The 27196-nt window shown below is 36.9% G+C and overlaps 2 protein-coding genes across 2 annotated transcripts in view; both read right to left on the bottom strand.

Annotated features, from left to right (window-relative positions):
* Positions 1 to 973: 973 nt before the first annotated feature.
* On the bottom strand, positions 974 to 3845 carry fabp2 (fatty acid binding protein 2, intestinal). Its single transcript, XM_051893784.1, has 4 exons — positions 3639 to 3845; positions 1849 to 2021; positions 1307 to 1414; positions 974 to 1213 (listed from the first exon to the last, which is right to left on the bottom strand). The coding sequence occupies exons 1-4, from the start codon at positions 3703 to 3705 to the stop codon at positions 1163 to 1165; spliced, it is 399 nt and encodes a 132-aa protein (XP_051749744.1). The 5' UTR covers positions 3706 to 3845; the 3' UTR covers positions 974 to 1162.
* A 2069-nt stretch (positions 3846 to 5914) lies between these two features.
* Positions 5915 to 27196, bottom strand: part of gucy1b1 (guanylate cyclase 1 soluble subunit beta 1) — a 41995-nt gene continuing 20713 nt past the window's right edge. Inside the window, exons 9-13 of the mRNA XM_051893643.1 lie at positions 26086 to 26283; positions 19709 to 19946; positions 13211 to 13351; positions 7543 to 7697; positions 5915 to 7238 (exon numbers count right to left, since the gene is read on the bottom strand). Coding sequence (XP_051749603.1) covers positions 7121 to 7238; positions 7543 to 7697; positions 13211 to 13351; positions 19709 to 19946; positions 26086 to 26283 — 850 coding nt within the window. The 3' untranslated portion in view covers positions 5915 to 7120. The remainder of the gene's footprint in view (positions 7239 to 7542; positions 7698 to 13210; positions 13352 to 19708; positions 19947 to 26085; positions 26284 to 27196) is intronic.

Below are 27196 nucleotides of genomic sequence, written 5' to 3'. Positions count from 1 at the left end.
GATTATCTTTTACTGAATTGTGACAAGTAATACAGAATATATATGCACACTACTGTTTAAAAGTTTTAGATCGGTAAGATTTTCAAAACAGTTGTGTACAATTTTTTTTTTTAGGATACTTTGATGAATAGTAAGCTTTTGTAACATTATACATTATCTTTGACAAGGTTGGGGTCAGTAAAAAAATTTTGGAAAGAAATTACAGAAATGAATACTTTTATTCAACAAGGATGCATTAGGTTGATCAAAAGTGACAGTAAAGATATTTATAATGTTACAAAAGATTTCTATTTCAGATAAATGCTGTTCTTCTGAACTTTCTATTCATCAAAGAATCCTGAAAAACAAATTGAAAAGAAAACTGTTTTCAACATTGATGATGATAATAAATTGTTTTATTATAATACATTTATAAATAGATTTATTTTAAATTGTAAAAATATTACTGTTTTGCTGTATTTTGGATCGAATAAATGCAGCTTTGGTGAGCAGAAGAGACTTCTTTTAAAAACATGAAAAAATCTTACCAATCTAAAACTTTTAAAATTGTAGCGTGTATATATAAAATAAGTCTTAAAGACTGAGTCTTAAAGACAAAGATAGCGATTGTGTCCTTGACTTTAATTTCATTGCAAATGGACCTTTGTACATACTCCCTAGAGGTTGTTTGTGGAGTGCCTTCCTGCGATTTTTTTCATGCAAAATATTGACATGATTGAAAATAAATGAATTATGTAAAATGATATCCACTATATATTTTTGGAGATGTCTATGCAGTTATTTTTATTCTTTGTTTAATAAACTTCAAATGTTCAATCACTGATACAATTTTATGCGTCTTTGTATGATTATTTTTACATCTGAAAATAATCTAAATGTTTTCCTTTTCAAACAATGTAACACATTGTAATGTATTGGTGTATTTCTATTTAAAATCATTTCATCCAACATGATTCACAACACATGCAGCATAAAGGATGTAAAAATGGCTTTATTACCATAAATATCAGAACTCATAGTGCAAATGACACATGATTTACATACACGCTTTGTAAACTTTAGGGCTGCCAATTGTTAAAACCCCTATTATCAGGTGGAATATCAATGCTTGCAACACTTAGTTTCATATCGTCCCACTAAATGTTGGAATGCTGATGACATTTTAACCTCTCTTGAAAATTCTCTTGGCCTCAACACCTTCATAGCAATAACTCTGTAAGCAAAAAATCAAAAGGTGAGACAACACAAATTATACACAAATTTTGATCTGAGGATATGTCATAATCCATAAGGAACAACAGCTCACCTGTACAAGTTCATCACCGATAATCTTCCTGGTTGTTACTAGTGTCTTTCCGTTGTCCTTGCGTGTGAAAGTCCCTTTGAGCATGTCACCCTCCATGACCCAGGATCCCTGCAATCAAAATGTCAAAGGTCAGACTCATTTTGAACCCGGCAGTGACATTCTCTCATCTACCTGTTACTGATTGTTTGTTCAGGAGGCTTGAATAAAGGGTGTTATGATAGTTACGCATTCTTCTCTGCTACTCTAGCATGAACTTTGTAGTTTCCACTCCCATAAGAAGCACACTGATTCAGCAAATAACCAGCTGGCAACATTCAGTAAATGTTGTACATGTGATGCAGATTTAGAACAAAAAAGTGAATGTATAACATCACAATTGCATGAGTCATCATTCTGCACTGCTCAACACACATCTGAATCTTTGCCCTTGATCACTATGGGTTAATGGTTCTTCATGGAACCATAAATGCCAATACAGAGCCTTTATTTTTAAGGATGTAAAGACTGAAAATGCCTATAAAATTTGAGATCAGTCTGCTTACTGTGAGCTCAGTGCCGTCTGCCATAGAATAGTTAAAGGTGACACCCAGAGTAAACTCAATGTCCAGTGTGCGGAAAGTGCTGACTTCTTTCACATGGAACTTATCTCCAGTCTGCTCCAGGGTGATCTTCAGGTTGTCATGAGAAGCTAGTTTCCTTTTCACCATGTTGATTCCTGTTGAAGATATGCAGTACATGTACAAACACCTTATAAGTAATGACTCATTGAATCACTCAACATCTTTTGAAAGAGAACGCTGTAAACGATTTCTGTTGTTTTCACAGTATTATACTATGTTCTCAACAGTTCCCTACTGTAGAATCTGAGTACAGCATATTACTGTAGATTTTGTCGTTTTCACAGCTTGTTACTGTATTCTTAACAGTTTCCAACTGTATAAGCTGTGTAGCCTACAGTATGTTACTGTAGATTTTCAATGCATTCTGGGAAAATATTAGCCTATATTAAATGACCACGAAAAACAACCACACACCTCCTCACACATGACAGATTCATCATGAAGATGAAAGCCCACAAGAGGTAGGTTAACTTTTCTTCTTTTTTTTTCACTTTATATGTTTTATTCTGATGTTATCTGCAACATATAAAGCTACGTTTTAGTTAATATGTTTCCATAAAAATACGTGAGCAAGCGTTCATTTTCTGGCCTTTTCCTCCTGTAGCGTGGTGAAGATGAAAGGACGGAGTACGTGAAATTGGTGGGTGGGTATACTTTAAAACACATGTAATTGCCTTATTTGTTTTATACAAATGTTATTTGCAAAGTATAAATACGTTTGAGTTTATAAATGTCCGTAAGAACATAGAAGCGGGTGCTCATTTCCCTGTTAAGCTGCACTAACTAGAATTTTCCTCCTGCAGCAGCGCCGGCGCTGACAGAGACCGGCTGAACCAACGTAAGACAGGCGGGAAGAGTCGTTGTGAAGACGAAAAGCATACGTGAAATTGATAGGTCAACTTTAAAACACATGTAATCGCCTTTTTTGTTTTGTACCAATGTTGTTTGCAACTTCAAGGTATAAATACGTTTGGTGCTGGCGCTCATTTCCCGGTTAAGCCGTGCTGACAGCATTTTCTTCCTGCAGCAGCGCTGGCAGACGGGCTGAACCATCGTGAGACAGGCGGGAAGAGTCGTCGCAATAAAGAAGACCCTTTTTCTTTATAGCATGTGGTTTTAAGATTTAAGATGATATGTATTCGCTGGTTATTGTTGTATACTGCTACTAATTAAGTACTTTAACTCTTCAAACTTTTATTTGTATATTTCCAACATTTATTTTCCACTGGCACAAATGTGTTAATGTGATTTTAGTGGTATGACTTTAACTGTATTTTGTTAATTGATGAAATTAATATGCTGGTAAATCTGTATTGAAGTTCAGCTATGAAATGTAAAAGATGAAACTAAATAAAGTTGATGTGAAGCAATAACTTGTGCTATTGAATAGGCTATATAACAGTAAAATTAAAATAAATAAATAATAATAATAAAAAATAACTGTAAAAATAACTACAGTAGTTTCAATCATACTGTAAAATAAAGTACAGCATTATACTTAATGCTGTACTTTATTTTACAGTATGATTAAAACTACTGTAGCTATTTTTTACAGTAATTTTACTGTGGTATGAAATACAGCAACTACTGGATAATTGTTGCCAGTAAGTTACTGTTAATTTGACAACAAACATTTTACAGTGAAGATTTCAGAGCTTGATCCTGAAACCAACAATAATCAGGCTATGCTTAATTTGTCTATGTCCACTCACCCATTTCTTCCATGAACTTCTCGTAGTTCTCATTGCGGTCAACTTTCCAGGTCCCGTTGAAGGCCATGATGACAGACTGCTGTGATCCTGACGGTGGCCTAACTTTACCCCGCGTCTGTCTTTTATACCAGTGTGAGTGAGAGCACGCTGCCTTATCTGAGTATTATCTTCATGCTGATGTGGCTGAGTAAAGCTCACAGAGAATAAATTTCACCCTCCCTCCAGGCTATATGTTACACATCCCAGCATACCTCACTTCTTCATTGATTGTGCAAAAGAGTGGAGGCTTCAAGTCATTCCATGAGAACAAGCACTCACTTGTATTGGATGGTCAAATATTCATATAACATTAGTGTCTCTGTTGTTTTCACACAAAGTCTTGCTTTTGTTTGAAATGTTTGCTGTTTAAACTGTAGGGTGTGTCTGTTCACTAGTTATGGGTTATGTGGCAAGAACTACTGTGGAACTCTGAATGGTGTATTTAAGAAATGAATTTTAGCTAGCATAATTTGACATCTGTTGTATCTTTTAAATTGAAAACTGTGAAAGGCGAAACTCTTCTGATGGGTTATTGATAAATTACTTTGCAATTCTGCTATGTATGACATGACTTAGTTCATTAAGAGTTATACGCTTGTATTGCTTACAATGGCTTAAATACTAACAAAAAAGCCATCACTGTGAGAAAAGCTGTGGCATATTCACTTATAATGAAAATATAAACCAATAAGTAACCATGGACTGTAAAATATAATATTAAAGCAACATGTAGTTTGGAAGTTTAATCTGGACAAGATAAAGAGATATCAAGACCTGAGACATGATAATCTCTGATAATGGTTTATTTTATCATTCCCTCAGTCCTAATCTCTCAACAGTGCAATAAAATAAGACCTTTGAAGACCTTTTGCATAGTTCCATTGCAAGACCTTTGGTATCGTCCCATTGAAAGCAAACACAAGAAAAGATCTAAACTCAAAAATAATTCATGATATTTATGGTGTTCAAAAAGTTCATAACGGCACCTTTACTGCAGCTCAAACCATAATGTTGAACCATAGAGGATTCAAGTGAACATACAGGATAAATAAAACCATATACAGTTGTGGTTACAAGTTTACATACACCTTGCAGAATCTGCAAAATAGTGATCTTATTTTGTTAAAATTATAAATATGACTTTAATAAGAAGCCTCTTATATGCTTTCCAAGGCAGGAAACAGCATTTATTTGAAATAGATATTTTTGTAACATTAGAATTGTAATATACATGTATTTACTGTCTGAGCTTTTAAATGGTAGTTTATATGCACAATTTATTTATTTTTCTGTATAATATGTGATTTTATAAATGCTGTATGCTCCATTGAAGCCTCTGTGGTTCATATGCTGTAGGTTGTTAATCTGCATTTCCCCTGCACAATTATTCTACTATAAAACATGAAAGGTTGTTTATCAATCAGGATTGTAAAGTCATGCTTGGTTGCTGTAATCAAATAATCTTGCAATTTGCATTTGCACTTTATCACAAGGTTATCAACAATCTTCCCACTAACTCTTAGTTCAGACACAATTCAAAACAATCTGTTTCTATGATGTTTTAATCTTTTTTTGACAATCAGTTGTCTTACTGCACTTGGCATGTTGATGCATTTTACTACAGAGTAGTAACTGCTAGCACAGTTTATGTGCAGAAGATAATGATTAACTACACAATCTATAATCTACAAATAAGAGTTGTTTTCTCTATGGAAGTGGAAGTATTGAAAATATTGGGGTCATAGAGCTTCAGAAAGATTTCAAGGTAAACTAGAAATTGCAAAAGTGGCATTTCGTATTAGTTTTCAGAGCTTAGCATTCTTTTTCAAAGTAGTTACATGTTTGTACCACAAGAAGGAGACATTTGCACTAATATTAACAGACTAAAGCGACAAGCCTATTGCTTTAGTATATGTTAATGACTCACTGTAAAAAGTTAATATTGGTATCAGGTGATGATGATAATACATTAATCTGCTCATATTGTAGTAGAGGTTTTGCAGTCAAAATTATGATCTATAGTAAGCTTTTTTTATTTATTTATTTATTTATTTTTTCATATTCTCATGAAATAAACTTTTTGTATAATTTAATCAATCTGTACACTCCTGACATTTATATTTTTGTTAATGGTTCTATTCGTACCACACCACTTATAAAGATACCGAGTCTGAGGGTCTGTGATTTTATAAAAAAAACAAACAAACAAACAAACAAACAAACAAAAAACAATAGTGTATGATTTTTGACTGTTTATTTTTTTTTTAGACAGACTTATTTTTAGGGGCATTAGAAGGTAGGACTTTTAACGACTACTGAATATTTTAGCAGTACAATGCTATTTTATTTTATCATGCAACACAAACAAACAAATAAGACTATGCAAATCTTTTAAATAATATTTTAATACAAGACTTAAATATATGCTGCAAGTAGAGGTGTACATAAAAGCATTGTGACATGGGCAGGTTTCCTTTAAAGAAATCTATCTGTGAGATTCAATGAATACAAACTCTCACACCAAGTCTATCCACTTTTTAAATAGTAAATATTCACTTTGAATTTGATTAGAATCTATTCATTCACACAATAACTACTCATAGTGAAACAATAACAGTAGTGTAAGTATATTCTAAATTGCAATCATAAAATGGCTTGTCTAAATGTACGTTTGTCAAATGCAGTGTGTAATTATGATTCTAATGTGCAGGAATTTTTATTATTTACAGCATGCACATTATGCTCAGAAAAATAAAAAATAAATTTAGACATGTGAATATGGTTAAACTGAGTATTTCCAATATAATACACTGATACAGTAACAAAACTTTGCTGTGATACTGAACATCTACAAGTTATTTCTTAATTAACGTGTGCAATTTAAAAAACAGTTTGTTTTAAGTATTTCTATGTTGTAGTGCTCTTAACTTTAAAAATCAACACACAGACATATAGCTAGGACTTAATTTACTCAGTGATGAAATAAAATATTCTAAATAATGTCACATCCTCTACTACAAATAAAAATTATGAAAACAAACACTTGATGAGCACGTTTGAATGTTGCATAGCGCATTTGTACTATTTTCCAGTTGTATTTGTTCAGATGTTCTGTTTCTGTATTAAATCAGTTCAATAGCACTCAAAGTAGTATCATTAATATCAAATGGACAGTAGTTTCCATGTAAAATGTGTTCACCCTCTGCTCTATAATACCCTTTTCCCCCTTTTTTTCATTATCTGTGAATCAGAGATAATTGGCACTTGAAATGCAGGGGTCACTGAAGAACATTCTTAATTTGGCCTCTGAGAGGGGAAGAATAAAATGATCTTGATGAAGAAAGCAAAGTACATTATGTTCTTTTTCATAGATTTCAGAATGAACACAACATTAGCTGAGAACATGATAAAAATTGCATCGTTGCGGCCCCACAGTGTGTCTGTTAGGTCTTGCGTGAGAGAAACCACACTTTCATTGGCTCTTTTTTTCCTTTCATGGTTACAGGTCCTCTGTACTCCAAATGAAACTGAGGATCAGCATTTTCCACTGACTGCAAACACCTGAGACAAAACAATACAATAACAACATTCACTTTATTTGTGTATATAATATAATATAATATAATATAATTAACCTCATTTCGGTTGTCAAAAAATAATAATAAAATGTTAAAATTAACAAAACAAACTACATTAAATTTAAATTAAACAAAATTATTTTTAATAAGTCAGAAACTACTCTTTAACATTACAGATTACCACTTTTTACAATGTGTTTAATAACCTTCTAAGTATATTTATTGTACAGTGCCTATTTCATAAAAAAACAGATTTTTATCATTCAGGTTTGACATGGTTTTCTCACCTGTATGTGTATTCAGACACATTTATTTTTCCTTTCTCTCCTGTGGTCTCTGTACGACTTGTCAGGTTGACCGTGTTTCCAAACAAGCAGTAACGGGGCATTCTTTGCCCTATCACCCCTGTGACCACCTCTCCTGTGTGGATTCCAATGGTGATCTGCTCCAAAACATAACAGTTAGATGGTAAATATGTAAAGCTTGAAAATATGTAAACACATTCACACATAACACATTAATAATCACATTGTCTTAAACAATTCTGACATATTTATACAGGAGAAATCATTCTTTTTTTCCAGCAAATGCATAGAACATTCCTTCTCTGAGCAAGACATGCTCTGCCATGTGTACGTGCCAGAGCAGAGATAACTGTTCAGAATAAAGTTAATGTGGGTGTATTTTTAAACACTGAAAAGAAGAATGATCTGACGGTGTCCCCCTTTGCCAGACTGTGCTTACTTTTGTGTGTGTGTGTGTGTGTGTCTTTGTGTGAAAGTGTCTGTCACATCGATCTAATATAGCTTTCTCTCTCATTTAGATGATCTTAGGGTTTCAGCGGCACATCTTCAATAGTCACGCATATAATAACAAATCTGTGTCTTCCGGTTAAGCAAAAGACCCCACCAAAACTTTTTTTTACTACTACACGTCTAAAACCAGTTGGTGTGGAGGCAGAATAGGCGGTTTTTGAATAGTGTGCTCTTTGCTGTGGCCCCACATTCCAGAAGCTAGTTACTGTCAGGCCCTAGCTAGACTCTCCCAAGCCCGCTGAACGGACGTTCAAGCGTAGGGTTGATTATGGGTGGCTTTTTCGATGAAAGGCCCCCATTCCCTTAGAGCTGAGCACAGATATCGTTTCTGTCGTGACTAAGTCTCTACGGTAGGCCTTCACCCTGTAGCATTCTCAGGGTCATGCGGATTGTACTCCCTTGTTAATACAAGGTGTTATCTGAGTGCTTCGCTTATAGCTCTGTTTTTTATCTGCCCTTCACCACTGTGGCTCAGGTCGAGTGGTATTCTGACCTTCAATTCGGGCTGGTCATTTAGTACGCTCCTTTTTAGCCCGAGCATTGCCACGAGCTGATGCCCGTGTTCGTCTGGAGTAGTAGTTGGCATATGTTTATACTCCCCATGCTTAAAAGGTAAAAGGTGCTTTTACTGAGTACACTGCTTGATGGCGATGTGATAGGTCTTAGGCTTAGGCGCTGTTTAAACAGTCTATGTCTGCTACTAGACTCGTTTTAAGGTAGTTGGCTTTAACAGGCCTCCCTTCAGTGTGAGTCCCCACCATGTTGGGCTCTTAGCAGCCAGCACATGCGTTGTCAGGTAGCTGGCCTTAGCAGGCATCCCTGTGAGCAGCCCCCAGTAAATGGGTTCCTGGTAGCTATTATATTTTTATCAGATAGTAGGCCTTAGCAGGCCTCTCTGTGGTGAGCCCCCATCAGTGTGGATGTTGTAGCAACAAGACACGCTCTGGGTAGCTGGCCTTAGCAGCCCTCCCTGTGAGCGAGTCCCTAGAACTCTGGGTTTGTGACAGCTAGCAGAGGTTTGCTGTCAGGTAGCAGGCCTTGGTGGGCTTCCCTGTGGGCAAACCCCCAATGTTTTGGGGGCTCTTAGCAGCTAGCAATGACTTGCTATTGGATAAGTAGGCCCTAGCAGGCCTCTTTGTGTGCAAGTTCCCAGTAGTGTGGTACTTTTTAGCCCCATCTTGCTTTAACTTGGTAGCCAGAAGATTTGCTCGGGTTGTTGGCCTTAGCAGGCCTCCCTGTGGGCAAATCCCCAGTATTTGGGTACTTGGCAGCTAGCAATAGCTTGCTATCAGTTGGATGGCCTTAGCAGGCCTCTCTGAAGGCGAGCCCCAGCAGTGTGGGTACTGTATTTAGCCATGTAGTACTGGCTGCCAGGCAGCTGGCCCCAGCGGGCTACCTTGGAGGCTAGTCCCCAGCAGTAATGGGTTTTCTGGTACGTGCGCATAGACTTGTTTCAGATAGTAGGCCTCTGCAGGCCTCTCTGAGGGCGAGCCCCAGTGTTGCAGCCTTGGACAGCTAGCTAGACTTGCTATCAGGTAGCTGGCCTCAGCAGGCCTCCCTAAATATTAGCAGGCCTCCCTGTGGGCGAGCCCCAGTGTTGTAGGCCCTAGAAAGCTAGCTACCAGGTAGTTGGGCTTAACATGCCTCCCTGAGAGCCAGCCCCTAATAAGTGGGTGCACAGCGGTTAGCAATGCTACTTCAACCAGCGAACATTTGATATTGAGGTGTTCGGTGTTCTGGTACTTCTCTACCAGTTAAGATTCGATACCAGGTAGTTGGCCACTGTAGGCCTCCCTGATGCAAGTCCCCAGCAATTGCGTATGACCAATACGTTCTTGTCCTGCAGCACCTGTCCAAACCGGTGCAGAGCCAGCAGTACTGAGGCAGTTGATATGCCACTGCAGTCAAGGAGCCAAAGGCTGCGTGCCCGTTGAATTCAGCGCCCCAGCCCATTCTGGAGACATCTGTTGTGACAGCAACATACCTGGACACTTGTTCTAAGGGCACTCCAGCCCATAGAAAGGCAAGGGCCAACCACGGGCTGAAAGTGCGGTGACAAATCCGTGTGCTGGTCACCTGATGTGTGCCCCAGCGCCATGCCCATCTCGGGACTCGACCGTGCAGCCAGTGCTGAAGTGGTCTCATATGCACCAATTTGAGTGGTGTGACCGCGGCTATAGATGCCATATGCCCCATGAGCCTCTGAAATTGTTTCAGTGGAACTGCTGTCCTGCTCCTGAATGAATTCAGGCAGTTCTGCACTGACTGGGCACGCTCGTTCGTGAGACGTGCCGTCATGTTGACAGAATCAAACGGCACTGTAAGAATTTGCGGCAAGCGCAGCCAAGAACTTATATGCCTTGGATGGGAGGTGCAGGCGATTCCATCCGGTGGCGGCACTTTGTGGGCATAAATGCACTACAATTGCATACTCCCCTAGAGGAATGTCCACGTAACCCTTGGCTGCTCCACTATCAAGGGTAGTGAAGGTTGAGGAAGCAGCAAAGTGGCTTCTGGCAGTAAAAGTTCCTTCCACGACATTGTGACCTCATGGACCTGCAGACTCATCAGGAAACTCCACAGCCTGCAATATATGTGAGGAGCGGGAGGTCCATGAGGACTGGCCCAGCGGGAGAGCTCCCACTATAGTCCTCAGATCACCCTGTGTTTTAACAGAAGTGGTCCTCTGTTGTGCAGAGAGACCAGAACAGGGAATAGCAGAGGGGACTCGATGGTCATGTTCCCGTAGTGAGAACGAGTCATCAACAAATGCTGCCTCAGCGTGCTTAGGGCCCAGACGTGAGGCAGTGATCGTGGCTGTCAGATGGGGCCAGGAAATGACCACATCCTGAAACACACGGGTGGAATGCCATCTTAAAAAAAGACACAGAGTCACCCGTGGTTGCTCTTTTATGGAAACTGCTCTTTTAACTGTGGCCAGGGGTGCGATTTCTGCACTTATCTGTGCACGTTTGCTCTTTGGCAAATGCACCCCTGAATGTGATGTATATCCAATGTAGAACACTCCCACTCTAAGCAAAGGCAGATCGAAAGAGCACTCTGAAACAACTGCTTGGCCCCGAAGCAAAAACCTTAAATGAGTGAGTTGCCGGCAAGCTTATATACCCGTATGTCCGGGGGAGTGATCATGTAAATCTCACTCGCCAACCTTCATTGGCCTGTTTTCTTACTACCTGAAGGAGACTGGGCTCCCAAATGAGACCCCATAATGTCAGTTCATTTGACATAACATTGAATGTGACTGACTGAAAGGAAACTCAGACAAAGCAGAACAGGAAACGAAACATAAAGATTAGAACATAAGATTAGAACATAATCCTGACATTAATAGTCTATATTATATTATATAGAATTTTTTATATTAAAGTGCCCTATTATGGCATTTGAAAGGTTCCTGTTTTTGTTTTGGAAGTCCCCAACAACAGGTTTAAAAGCATGCAAGGTCAAAAAACACTTTAATTGCCTTAAAATATGCATTTAATTTTACCTTATTTGCTCAACAACTCCCAAGCGATTCGCTCAACGATTCATTTTGCCAAACCCCTTGTTTGCGAGACGCTAATCTGCAGTGATTGGTCAGATGACTTCTGCTGGTTAACACGGAGTACAGTATATAGTGCTTGCATCACTTACATTATATTATAATAATGATGGTGCTCCGCTCTGTTCTAAAAATAAAGACTCAGAGAGGAATTAAGTTGTTTTGTGTTTATGTTAGCAAACCTAGCCCACAACTCGGTGGTAAACACCCAAACAGTCATGGTATATGCGTCAGCCCAATGCAGAAAATATTGATAAAGCACTGCAGTTATACACCAACATATTGCTCTATTCTTTATCATAACTCCAAGTAATAACAACGAAAAACATTTGACACATTTCTAGACAATTGCGAGCGAACACATATTGCTGTTAGCTGGTTAGCCGGAGACCTACAAGCTGTGCAAGATGCTCATCGCATATTTGTCTAGGAGATTTTTTTTTTTTTTTTTACTTAGAGGACATATAGACTTGTGCTGTTTCAGTTGGATTGCACATCAGAACAGGTGAGTCTTTTTGTTTGGGGGCAGTTTTATATCTTGGCTCCTTAAAAACTTAACTAATTTAAATTATTTTCTCTGTGAGAATTATAATTAAATTCTTTCCTACAAAACAGTCATTCTGTCAAATGTGGAAACAATTATTAATCGTATTTACAGGTTGTGATTCGGAGGAGGAAAAGAGCTGGTCCAAATAAACTGGGTACTGACCCATCTTTCAATAACAACCGGCCTGCGAATCCCTCGTTGAACGCATTTAGGTTGAAGAAGCAGTAGTCAGTAAAATGACGGGAACACACAGCACAAGGTTCGGGTTTCAAGTTTTCCCTGGCGTCTACGCGCGCAATATGCTAATGTTTATTTGTGACGTCACAACGAAACGGCTTAAGATTCGTTTTACAAACGACTCGTTTAATTGATTCTTACTCGTTTAATTGATTCTTAACTGACTCTTACTTTTGAGAGAAAATAACTTAATATACGGTACACTTTCAGATTTAAAACTTTGCAGGATGTTTTCATTCACTTAGAGCTATGTTACACACTACATGAAAGGTAATTTTCAAAAATCCATAATAGGGGCACTTTAAACAGTACACAGTATCTCATGTGAATTCTCAGCACCTTCAGCATGCCAACTTCTGCATTCTTGATAAAACATGCCTCCAGTATCTGAAAGTAGGCCTGTGGTGATATTCTTCATGTACGTTGTACATTGGAACTATTCTGTATATATCCATTCCTCTAACAAGCGTTCAAATAGTACTGATAAAAGTAAAGTAGCAATGAAACAAAACTGCACCACACACTCTAGTTTGTGTGATATTGCTGTATAATGTTCTTCATTACATCTCATTATACTTGAACTGGTATTCAGTCTTAGGCAAAGATAAGATTTGAGAAAACAATAATTTTGTGTCTGCATAGTTCAGCTATTCTGGCAGAGAATGCAGTGATATGTTACCGTGTTGATTAGATGTTCTGGAACAAAAGACCTTAAAAAAACCTCATGTGCAATGCAAAAATGTTATTTTTGTTTAAACTTGTAACTGGGTCAAAAAAGTATTCTGAGAGATAACCTGCACAGGATCCTCGTCCACTTTCACCTGTCCAGCGATCTCCATCATGTCCAGGGCCAGGTGACAGATGGATTTTGCATGGTGGGTGCAAGGTTCTGGAAGACCACTCACAGTCATGTACTTATCACCAACAGTCTCCACCTTTCAGAGAACAGAAATATTTTTAAGAAAGTGATGGATTCAAATCAGAAACCACTATAAATAGCTGATGTGCCTGTGGATTGATGAACCTCAAAGGACTTTCCATGAGGTACACTTGGATATTTCTTTAGCCTAATAGTTCTTTAGCCCAATTTTATATTTAAGTAATTTAACAGTTAACAGTTTATAGGCATTTGAGAAATTTGAGCAAGACAAAATACCCAAAAAATACAAAATCTAAAATTGGCACTTTTAATGAGACTTTATCTTGTAATAATTCATTTTCATTTAGCAACATCTTACCAATTGAAGTTCAGAATGCCATTAATTAATTAAATGTGACTAGTGGTGCTGGACTGGATGGAATTGAAAATAGGTTTCTTAAATCATCTTCTCATATTCTTATGTATCCTCTTGCTGATTTATTTAACTTTTCTTTGTCTACACATGAGTTGCCAGTTATCTGGAAATGTGCACGTATTACTCCACTTCCCACAAGGGAGGTGATGTACTTGATCTTAATAATTATATATCTATTATATGTTCTATATCTAATGTTTTTGAAAAATTAAGTTATAAACAACTTTTAAATTATTTATGTATTAATAATATTTGATCACTATCTCAGTCTGGCCTCAGGTCTAATCATTCTACAACTACTGCATTACTTACGTTTACTAATGATGTGTTTTCAGCTATAGATAATGGTAAACTCACAGATGCAATGTTTCTTGATTTAACTAAAGCTTTTGATTTAGTGTTCATTATCTGCTTTTAGATAAACTTCATGCTATTGGTATTACTGAAAATGCAGTTTTGTGGTTTAATTCATATCAGCATAATTGAAAACAATGTGTTGTCCTAAATGGGAATAAATCTGATTTTTGATTCAACAAAGAGGTGTGCCTCAAGGCTCAATACTGGGACTTCACTTCTTTTTTCCATTTATGTAAATAATCTACCATCAATTTTCAAAAACTGTCAGGTTCAAATTTATGCTAATGATACTGTCATATATGTATCTGATTCTGATTCTCTACATATTCAACTATCAGCTTTTATGTTTAAAACCCCAATAGACTGGAATGATTTAGATTATTAGGTCCATTACATAATTTCGAATGTTTAAACAATCTTTGTCATCTTATTTTAAGGTGGACCGTGCATGCTATCATTGAAGCTGATGCAGTTGTTTATATTTTTTACAATTGTTTATATATATTTTTGTTTATACTTGATGTTTATTTGTAATTGTATTCACTGATCAGTATATTTTGTTGAATATTTATTATTGACCATTCTGGTGATGTAATATTTTCATTATTGTTTGTGTTTTGTTGTTTGTTTGCTGATGTATTGATAACTGTATTTTTTTTTGTTTTATTTTTGTTATTACATTGTGATTGTTTGTTATTACGTTGACGTTGTTATGTTGTATGTTAGGACCCCCTTGAAAATGAGATGACACATCTCAAGGGGTTAATCTTAATAAATAAATTCATTCAACACTAACCAACTTGATGCAATAATATTTGTACAGCACACAGATATTTACTTAACATTCTTAATCAACATGTATTGACTAATGGATATCCAAAATAAAAAAATAATTTAACAAAGTCATTAAACCATTTAAAGATATCTCGTGGCCTTAAATGTATGATAAAAACTAGCCTTAGTTTGTGATATGAATACAGCCAAACAAAATAAAATGAAAATAGCAGGATAAACTATCATCCAAGTTAGCCAATTTTAGGACATTTTTGATTCATCCAAGCTTCCTTGGCAACTGCAAATGTTGCCAGTAAAACTTCTCATGTTTTTTTCCTCCAAACTCAAACCTATTGCAACAAACTATAAAACATCTTCAGAGAGAGAGAGAGTCCTTCATGAGACCTTTGGACCACATAGATACAGTTGGCTTTAAGTAAATATTACTTTTTTTGGTGAGCCAGCCTTGAAATTCTACCCACCCGTTTTGTTTAGTTAGCAAAGCTACATGAAGTGCATTCTTGTCTGTATGCCTAGGATGTAAATCAAGGACATGTTCTCATGCCCTTGTTTTTAAGAGAGCATTGTACATTATGTGTAGTTTGAAAAGTACAGGCTATGAGGCACAGAAAGTTACAACACAAAAAACTACAGAAAATACAAAACCATGGCTGTTAATGGCTGCTCTGGATGTTCAAAAGACAAGTGTGTCAAACATACAGCCTGTGGGCCAAATATGGTCCCTAAAGGGGTCTAATCCAGCCTGTGAATTGATTTGAAAGAGGAAAAGTTAAATTTTGCTAAAAAACAAACAAACAAACAAAAAAACACATTGACAACCAATTAATTTATGGGTATGATAAATTCATAATATTCTGTTTTAAGCTGAACTTGTTTGCATTATAGCTCACATTTTAAAGCAGCAGTAGCAATTATGCATCATATCTGGCATGCATATCTAGCACTTTCAGCTGAAACTGGATTTGTGGGTGATGCAACTGTTTAGCTGATTTTTCCACTTTGATGAATCACTCACTGTAAGCATGACAACATGGAAATGTAGAAGGAAAAATATTAATAGTAAAAAATGTTTCTACTGAATGATTGTAGTTGCTTCCTTCCATAGCCACTTCCTTGTGTGGGATAGAGTATTCAAAACTAAGTTGATTAGTGAAAACTGTTGCATTTACTGAAATATAACAATAACAGAAAAAAATAATAGTGTGTAGATTGTTGCTGATGGTCAAATAACTGTTCCCTTTCAAGAGAACTCACGTCAAGGACGCTTTGGGAACGCCTCTGTGTGACTGCGTCTGAAGCACGCGTGTCGACTAGTCCACGGGCGTGTGACGTCACAACTAGGAAAGCATAAAAGCACATCCGGAATGAACGGCGTTGGCATCTGTGCATCAGCAAGCGCTCTTTGATCATACCGTTTGTCCTGATATAGTGCAGTACACACACACACAATACATATAAATATATATACATTATATGTATCGTATATCCACTTCGTATGATCAAGGTCATGGGCAGGTCCTCTCCGCTCATATTCATGAGGTTCTACAACCTGGACCTGGGCACCGGCCCCGGTTCACAGGTGCTCATGTCCAACGTGATCTCATGAGAAAACGTATGTATTTTTACGTAAATTGTGGTTCTACCACACGTACATTTACTTACGTTTTCAAACACACAAACGTACAACATTGACGTATTTATAGCACTAAAACGTAAAAATACTTACGTATTAACAGCAAAAAAAACAAAAAAAAAAACGTAAATCATGTAACGTAAAGTGTTAATGTATATGAATTCCCATGTATTAATATTAAATATCGTGGTTTTAATGATTTAACGATGTTTTTAGTCGAATTTATTGAAAGCAGTTTACTCATCTACTTAATATGAAATAACATTTCTGTTCGTGACTTGTGCTACTCGTTTCGGAGGATTACATAATGTTAAACAAGACTACAATTTGAAACCTTATGAATAAAATTTCTGTAATTCTTTAACCATTTTGTAATATTTAGTTTGTTTGCTGTGAGACACAGAAGGCGTTTTCTCCTATGCAGCGACTGACAATACAACCATAAGATACACCAAAGCACAACATAAATTCACAAATCACATCCATTTTATTTGTTCGCTGTACTCCAAATCTTTAGAATCCATATGTTCGTAAGGAACAGATCCAAATTCAGCCCTTTATCCATCGATCTTCATCTTCATTCTCACCAGCAGCGACAGTTACAGTCAAAGCTCGCGCTCGTTATGATTCAAATTTGAAAGTAGCGCCACCCTCGAGAAGCGTTACGAAATGGTTTACGGCACTGATATCAAACGCTCATTGGTTCTCACCTGCTTCGTCACAGATTGCGACACGTCGTGTTTCAGTGGATTGACATTTGAAATGAGTGCGCGCCTTCACGGAGAGTAGCCGGATTTATCATATTTTCATGGATTAGTAAATTAAATTCTGCTCGGTACCCTACCGTCAGAGAGGACTGTGACTGGAACTCATCATCACACAACTACTTTTGGTACCACTTTTGACATTTTCGCAAAAAATAAATTATTGTGATTACGCTTGTTTGTCTGTCATTCTTTTATTTATAACAGTAGGTAGTTGAAAGAAATGGTTATGGGTAGGTTTAGGGGTAGGTGTAGGATTAGTGGCTCAAAATATCGTTTTAATGTTATATTTTCACTAGAATTGTCATTTTCCTACACATTTCTGTTCTTTATGTTTATTCTTTTAACATTATGTATAAAATGGGTAGGTTTAAGTTCGGGATGGGGATTAGGGATCTTACATTTATCTACAAAACGATAAAATGGAAATTATACATCTTTATGACATGAAAGATTCGTAAATATTTTACGTTTTTTCGCTGTAAAAACGTAAGTATTTTTACGTTTTAGTGCCATAATTACGTCAATATTGTACGTTTTAGCGCCTTTCTAAACGTACAAAAATGTACGTTTTGTGTCTTTGAAAGTTACGTATTAATACCTACGTATTAACAATGAGACCAGGCTGTCATGTCGTAGTTGTGCTCCAGTATTCACACAGACAGGCATTTTTAAGCATTGCGTTTGGGCATTATCGTTCCCAAAGCATCACTGAATTGAAGCTAACAGCGGTCATTCCGGATGTGCTTTTATGCTTTCCTGGCCATGACGTCACTCGCCCGTGACGTTCTATCTTGCCATTGGACTAGTTGACACACATGCTTCGATGCAGTCATGCAGAGGTGTTCACAAAGCGTCCTTGATGCTGTGTCCTGTTCCCTTCTCAGGGAACAATAGTTACAGTCGTAACCTGAGATGTTTATCTTCCCTCACAAATTCAATCCAGATTACTTCCTGTTTAAAAAGGTTTCCAATGTGTAAGGCAGATGCAATGCTTATAGACCATAGAAAGAGAACAGAAAACCAAGCAATGAGCATTTCGTAAATAAATCAATATCTAAACAGATCATTTTAGATTTATTTTAAAAATCATTCTAAAGCTCCTACAAACCTTCAAAAAGGCATCAAATCAAACAGATGAATGCATCAACACATGACTGTCTACTGTGTATTGAGTAATCAGAATTATAAATAAGGGGCTGAAGTTTAACTAGGTTTAGCAAGGTCTTTCACCTAAGTCTGATTGTCAAAGACATTTTTGTGTTGCTCAAAGAAATGGGAAAAAATATTAAATCTAAATGACCACTTTAGAATGATAGTTACACTTTATTTTAAGGTGCCCTTCCTACAGTGTAATTATACCAATAAGTACTGAGTAATATTAACAACATGTACTTACTATATAATTAGGATTAGGATTAATGTTTGGTTTAGGGTTAGTTGCTTATAATTATGCATAATTTTGTAAATAAGTAAGCATAACTGGAGACTGGAGTAAGTAATTTGAGATGTGTAATAGGGACACTGTAAAATAAAGTGTTACTGAACTGATTTGCTGCTGTTGGAATTTAAACGAGATGCAGGCCTGTAATTATAATTAGCCATACAGTTTCTGTAATATAAAACAAAGAACAATATATCGGTATTGTTGTTTGTTTAATATTCCCTAATTACCAATTGCATACCTATGTTATCTAAAGGTCTCTAGTGAATAAATTAGTAAATTCCATGTGCTTCTTTTTTATCCCAGTAATGATTACTCTGAAGAATGTGAATTGTTTATGCACTCTGGGTTGCCACAGCAAGGTTTAACTAAAAAAAAAAAAAATTGCCCACATAAGAGGATTCAGTCTGGCACTTGACCTACAATAAGCTCCACACCCTGCTCTAAATATAGTCATTAATTTATTGATCTAATTAGTTACATCATACAAGATTTATTATAAAACTACGTGTCATAAAAAGACATAAAAGATTTTATGTCTTTGAACTTTGTAGCTGAACTTTTGTATCTGTAGGTTTATTACGTTTGTTGAAAGTGACACCTTTATTACAGAAAGTTTGCTAAAAGAGACACTGAAATTAGATTTTCATATTTTTCACCTTGCAAGTTATAATGCTTTAACTTTACATTGTGGCTAACTTGCCTTCTCACAAGCACATGCACATTTACATGTACCTGGGACTATTTTTGTCAATATATTTCTAGACCAGTCACAATCATACAGAGTTGTGTCTTCTTTTTTTGTGCTGAACATCTCTGGATGGGTCCAAAAATATTTCTGTTTATGTCTGAGTATGGTTATTAAGTTATTTCTATGTGTCTATCAATTCTGAAGCATTTTCAGTAATCAGATAATAAATATTTTTTATTTTCTTCTCACCTCTTCCACTAAACCAAAAATACAGATATGAACAGATTCAAATTCCAGGTTAAAATTCACTGACCTTATACACATAAGGGTTCTTCCGAGAATCAGTGAGAATGTCAAATCTGGTGTAGATGTCATTCAGCAGGTTGACGATTTTAATGGCTCCCTCTGCTGATGCATGTTTGCTGCAGAATGCATTGAACCCAACAATGCCGCTAAAAAGAATGGTCACGTTGTCGTATCGTTTAGCAGGAACGGGCCGCTTATGCCGCAGTTCATTGGCTACAGACGGAGGCAGAACCGAATACAGCAACCTGAAACAAAGAGGTATCATTATTTTAATGTGCACTCTTCAAAAAACACATATGTTCATTGAATTCAATGTCACTGAACAAAAGATGTTCATTTTGAGTCATATAGTCACAATTTACTGTTGTGTAGTCATTCAAAGCAACACAGTTGTTTACTTCAGTTTGTTTAAAAAAAAAAAAAAAAAATGACCTAAATGTATTAATCTAATACAAAATGAATCCTTTTGTGAAATTCACTTCAACTGACCATGGAATAATGTGCATCACTTCATTCTTTTAGACACTGTACTTTCCCTGAAGGTTGAGTGCTAATTATCCACAGAGCTGTTTGAGTATTGGCTCTCTACATTTAGACATTCATCCATCTGTTCTGTTCTTATTTCATACTGCCAATGGGAAAACACAAATATTGCTCTCTGCAATCAAAAAGCATTTCAGAGCTCTGTTATACAACATTATAGAAAACAGGTATGAAATTAACATTACAGGCTCTTTATAGGCTAAATATGTATGTATGTATTTTTTTTTTTTTTATATTTTGTGCTCACCATGGTGGCATTTATTTGATCAAACATAGAGCAAAAGTAGTAATACTGTGAAATATTATTACCATTTAAAATAGTTTTTATTTCAATATTTTAATTAACATTTTAATTTAAATTACAATGTAATTTATATCTATGATGACAAAGCTGAATGCTGAATTTTTCATGTAGTCTCAAATGTACAACAAAAAATACACCAAAAAACAGCAAGGCGAGACCTACTTCATCTGCACATAAAAACTGTCCTAAAATCATATACATAAACCTTAAAGAAAATGGCACAACTCAGTGTCTTAAATTGACCAACTGTGCAGTGCAGGATGCCTGCTAGTGAAGATAAGGCTGCACTATTCAGCACATTCAGAATACGGCCCATTTGTTCACCTGTTATCAACAAGTCACAAACAGCCAGGTTTCCATGAAATGCATGTGCATCTAACACTACTGAAAGAAAGAAAAAAAACATGTACATTTGAAATTAACTGGAAAAAAGTATGCTTAGAAGTCATAGCCACACGCCAGTTCACAGTAATTCTTACACTTATAGCTTGTAATTTGCAGCACAAATGAAAAAATAACCTACTCTGTATTTAATGAATACTTTCTAAATCCTACCTAGGAACACATCAAATTCTGACTAGAACACAGGCATTTGTGTAGCTCCAGCTGGTATTTATTGTATGTGTGGATGAGAGAGAGGGTCTCTGGTGATGTTCAAGGTTCTCCACCATATTTAATAAACAAACACAGAGCTTGCAGACTGAGGCAGACAGGCTCCCCACGGAGAGCGCAAATACAGCCTCATTTTCCAAGCAGGAAAAGAGAGACAGCCATCTTAAAAAATCTGTACGCAGGGGAAACAAAGTAAAACCAATTTCATGCTTATTTTTTTGTCATTATATCCTTGTGACAGTTTGTGCGGCATTATACAACCAAACTATAGACGTGAAGCAGGGTCGAAAGGGCTTAGGGTGCCATCTGGGATAGTCATTACACCTAAAAGTGACCTTTGTTGCAGTACTCAGTGTATTGGTCTGGATCTGGGTCCTCACACATGGTCTCGGATAAGACTACAGCCTATTTCCAGCTTGCCTTGTGTAACGACCCATTTAGACAGGAAGAGATGGTCTGATTGACATGTAATGTAATTTACAGATTATTGTACAAAAGGTAATGATGATATGCAGAGGAGGAGATGAGCCTTATTTTATCCGGAAATTATCGAATACTGTAAACTCTGCACAGACTCTCAAAGGTCTTCCTTTAGTGAAGAAGGGAAGCAAAGAAATTATGATAGAAATGTAACACTATACTATGTATTACATTTAAGTATGATGTATGGTATACTGTAGCCTGAGACTAGATTAAAAATCAGTTAATCTCATAATCAGTGTTGGGGGTAAATCATATTACATAATCAGATTACTTTTTCAAGTATCTAGTAAAGTAACGTATCACTTTTAAATTTACAAAAAAAATTATCTAAGTTACTTTTTCCAACAAGTAACTTAAGTTATTTTGTTTTCCCATTTATTAACTGAGAGCTCTCCTGTCCCCATGTTGAGAGAAATCGGGAGTAAGTGCAAAGGTGTTGTGTTGTAGTTCTACTGTAGTTCTAGACTAAATGTGAGCATGCATTTACTAATCTCACTTGCACAAAAACAGATTCTGTATTCCTCAAAATGAATAAAGAGAGTAAAATTGCAATCTTAGAATATTATGCAAACCTGCAATAATTAAATATGTAACCTAATGCAAATATACTTTATGTATTTTTAATTCCACATTGCAATGTCTTTGCTGCTGACCTTCGATGATACAATTCAACCATACCAATAAGCAAAAATGACTTTAGATAAACATCTGTAACAAGGCAGTCCACTGAAGGCAAGCAAACTGAACCCAAGTGCAGTGTTAATGAATCCAAAAGTGAACAGCTTTGGGAGGAGCTGTAGCGGACGCTGCCGCCTTGGGAGGAGTGTTTGAGCGGCCCACATACACAGAATAGCGGTGGCCACTACTGGAATCCCCGTGGACAGCGGGATGATTTCTGGGACCACAGGACTTGGACATGGGTCTACTGAACTTGGGACAACAATAGCCATGGTAGGTAAATTCAGTGGTGGACCAAGCTCCGCATCCGCCAGGACTTGGCACTTATGCAGCGGTACAGGGAACAAAGCTAGACAAGAGACAATGGGAAAATGAGGGCTATTTATACACACGGACAAATGAGCAAACAAGACGCACCTGAAAGCAATGAGCACAATGAACCAATCAGAAAACAGGACACATAACCAGAACAACCAATGAGAACATGACACATAAGACTAGGGAAGCACAAGACATGGGGTGCTTCTCAATATCCCTCCTCGTTTCCTCGCTCCTCCGTCCTCCATCCTATGACCCGGAAACCGATCGAACTCAGCCATCTTGAAGGACATCTCAATTCTCTAATTGCACCACGAAGAGGCGAGGAACAAGGAGTGAGGAAGCTTCCTGAGGAGTCATGAGCAAGGATACACAGGTGTATCTTTTGCGAAAGTCTTTCTCGTCGAAAAACCTGACGCATGTATACATTCTCCTCCTCCTTCATATCTGTCACAATAATTTTAATGTATCCTTTACTTTTGCAGTTTAAATAAACTTTACATCTCACATATTTCAACGGGGTATCTTGCTTTATTAATATTTATTATCATTTTTTTAAATAACCAAACTTTAACAACGTATGGGTAGATCCCTCGAGTGTAGCTGATAACGCTTTGAAGTGATGCTAAAGGGAGCGAGGATATCATTTCACTTGATTCAATTTCTCTGTCCTCGCGTCTTTTTCTTGCGTCCTTCCCTATCATACTGAAGGGGTGGAGCTAGGATGCGAGGAAAGGAAGTGAGGAAAGGAAACGAGGATGCACAAATAATAATTGAGAAGCACCCCGATCACAAATTCCTCAAATTAATATAGGATATTAAAGATTTTGTAAGCATATTCCATAGTTTTGCTTGGAGACGATTGTGAACACATGCAAAAACAAGAGAGAACCAACAAAATATTAATAACTGTTATGTTGTAGTAAATGTATGCTTTTTTGTGTGTGAGCTTTTTGTTTTTTTTAGTAAAATAAAACCTGTAGCTGTAGTTTGCCTTTTTATGCAAAATAATTTTGCCAGATAAATACCTTAGCCAAGTTTAGTGTTTTGGTATTTCCTCTTATTTAAAATATTAAAAACATGTTCCTTATATTTTTATGTTTTTGTCAAATTATAGGGTTCTCTTTCGAGGGAACTCTATGCTGTGTCGGAACTCATTTTCTGTGGAACTCGGTGTCTGAAGCACATGTGAAATCACGCTAATCTTATTGGTCAACAGCAGTCCGATGATGACACATGGAGTGCCTGAGCATAAAAGGGTGCCTGTATTACACATCATCAGCTTTGTTTTGGCTTCAGGAAGCCACTTTGTTTGTATGCGTGTGTGAAGATAAGAGCTCTCAAGCGATAGAATCGAGAGTTTGAATGGAGCATGTTTGGCTCTCAAGTAGGGCTGAAAAAACTAACATTGCGATTTTTTGTTTTTCTGCGATATATTGCGATATGAAAAAAATTCACCAGATGACTTGAATAGCTCTATTTGGAAATAATTAATCATTCTAGGATGACTGGGGTGATTTTTTAGGTAAGTGAATATGCATAGAAAATAATGAACAAATTACAAGCATAGATAAATATAATAGAACACAGATACAAAATAAATAGTGTTTTATATATATATCAGGTAAGTCTAACAGTATTCAGGTACAGAAATTGAATAATCAATTGTAAAATAAAATTGCATAGTCTCACTATGTAAATTAAACATAATCTGTGTTAAAACTACAAAAAATGATTTTTCTCTTTGTCTTTTGTTGTTTGATTAACATTCATGACACAGAAAGCAGCAGGGGGCTACTGTCATTTTAAGACCGAATACACGGGGCGTATCCAAAATACTGTTACACATTCGCTTTTCTTTCTCAATTGTTCAGTTCACCTAAGCCATAATCAATTGTGTTTGCGAGGATAGGCGATCTTTTATGTGCATTTTAGCTTTTTTTTTTTTTTTTTTTTTGCATGTATGTGTCCATTCAGGCACAAATAGAGGCGGAAGAGAGCGGCATGCAGCGTTCACGTGAATCTGCACGGCTCTGTGCATATCTTTTTTGTGTGCGCACATAAAACCTTATTATGTCTATGCACAAAACAGCCGCACATTCAGAACTGAGTTCTGTTTCGCATCTCTGTGCGCTCAAATGGTTTAAAAATCGCTTGAATGTTTAAACTGACAGGACCTAAAACACATTCAAATGATAAACTTCCATTGTATGATGGTCAAACTTTGCAATTAATCAGAGAATCACCTGCTTTTTGAACCATGGTGTCTGGTCCGTACGGATTAACGATCCCTACTAGACATCGCACATCCTGCGATGTGACTATTGCAGATGTGCACATTGCGATTTCGATGCTAAAAAGATATATTGTGCAGCCCTACTCTCAAGGGAGTTGGAAGCACTCATAGTGTTGCATTTGCAGAAGGAAGCTCTGTTTGTGCTTGATTTTCTCTTGAGGGATGAGAATCAAGAGTTTGCACAGAGCGCGTTCAGCTCTCAAGGGAGCTGAATGCATTCATTGTGATGCATTTGCTGTGAGTAGCTCCGCCTCTGCTAGACTCTCTCTTGAGGGATGTGAGTCGAGCATCTGCACCTCAGGGTTCAGGTCCCGTGGCAGCAGAGGCAGCAAGACGGGATCGATAGTGTGGATTGTAGGCGTGGGGAAGAGTCTAACATAAGCAGACTTGACATTAACTTTTTTGCTCACCAGCTACTATGGCTAGTGGTTTTCCAAAGTTACTAGCCACTAAGCATTTTTACTGGCTTCAATTTTGACATTAATACCATGGGGAAAAACTGCCATATAGATATTTTTAATATTATCTCATAATTTGGCAACAGTGTATTAGGCTGCTGTCACTTTAAGACCTGACGCACGGATCCATTATACTGTTACACATGCGTTTTCTTTTGTTAACTGTTTACGTTCACTTAAAACATAACTGACTGTGTTTATGTGAATACTCATCAAGTCTGGCATTTTGTGTGTATTTGACTGTTTAAGTGCAATAAGCAGTGAAAAAGAACTCAATTTAGTAGTGAGAGGCAGCTTTATGTGAGTACACTTTGGGTGTGAGCACAAAATCTGGGGGAATGAGTAAGATTATGCCCAATACGTGCAATTCCACACAGAAATTCAAGCCCTGTAACACCACCAGGTAGTGGGTATCCTCCAAAGGGAACATCTTAAGGTTACCCTTTTGTATGCTCGGGTGCTCCATGTGATATCATCAGACTGCCGTCAGCCAATAAGATTGGTGTGAATTAACACATGCTTCAGACACCAGGTTATGCGGGATGCGTCCCCATAGTGTCAGCAACTGATGCAGGATCTTGTTCCCCTCTCAGGGAACTGGGGTTTGATACATAACCCTAAGATGTTAACCCCTTTGGACATCATTTTTAGCCACTACTGTATTTAAATATTAAAATCTGTCATAGACTGACCTGTCTGTCTTCTTCTTCTCATCCTCCAGGGCTCGGAGTGTGTGCTGCAGACGATCGGTCAGGATCTCCAGCTCTTGGGTCAACTTGTACTCCTCACGAAACTGCTCCCCCAGTAACACAAGGTCACGGGTGGCATCATGAAGAGGAATGTCACTCAGGTACAGACCTCTCCTCGTAAGGTCATCCAGATTCATAACACTGACATACACAAATGACAAAACACTGGATTAAGCCCATAAATTAAAAAGTCAAGAAACAAAATGTTACCCAACATAACTGTTCAAAAATAAAGTATAACAATATGACTCAAATACTGTATAACCCAATATAACAGTCCTACCAGAAAATATTTTCACCGCATGTCTCATAATAAGTTATCAAAGACTCTGTGTGCATGTGTTCTAAAAAACAGCAGACCATTCAATCTAAACCAGTGGGAAGGACAGATTATTCTAGTAGTCATGCTTGCCAGTAAATGAGTGTCTGAACCAAGTGACCTGTTTAACTGTAAGTGGACTCACCTCATCTCAGACAGGCACTGTGAAATAAGGTATTAGCACACACAGTGATTAGAATGAAAAAAAAAAACTCTTCTAGTAGGATTTGGCTTATAAGGGGCATACAGAATAACTGGAATGTGAACATATTTAGATACTGGCCCAACTTCTATTGTTCATGTTCATTCATCATGTTCATGTTCATTCTATTCATCAGGAGCAGTTTCCATATGTTTCATTAACAGTTCATTTTAGCATTGTGTATTTACCATGGTAACTGTAGTTTCCATAACCCCAAAATGCCACTTTATTTTCACTTGTGTTATTTTGTACATTTTTACATGACTGTGGTGGCTCATATCAACTTACTAACTTAACAAACAAAATCTACTTTGGGACTGCTGTTTAATAGCCTTATCATATAGGCTACTGTTTATTCATCAGTATTAGTCATATTCTTACAATTTCCATGTATGATAAGTAAAGTGGGATGGTACTTGTGTGTGTCTGTCAACCATTTTTGTGAAATGAATTTGCTTGATTTTTGAAAGCAAATTTATTGAACATTTTTATAATTTTTTTAGGAATTAGGTAAAATTCTTACAAAAAATTTG

The sequence above is a fragment of the Ctenopharyngodon idella genome, chromosome 1, assembly GCF_019924925.1.
Source record: "Ctenopharyngodon idella isolate HZGC_01 chromosome 1, HZGC01, whole genome shotgun sequence".
Classification (NCBI taxonomy): domain Eukaryota; kingdom Metazoa; phylum Chordata; class Actinopteri; order Cypriniformes; family Xenocyprididae; genus Ctenopharyngodon; species Ctenopharyngodon idella.
Note: the sequence above shows the minus strand (reverse complement) of the source record. Positions and strands in the feature narration are given on the sequence as shown.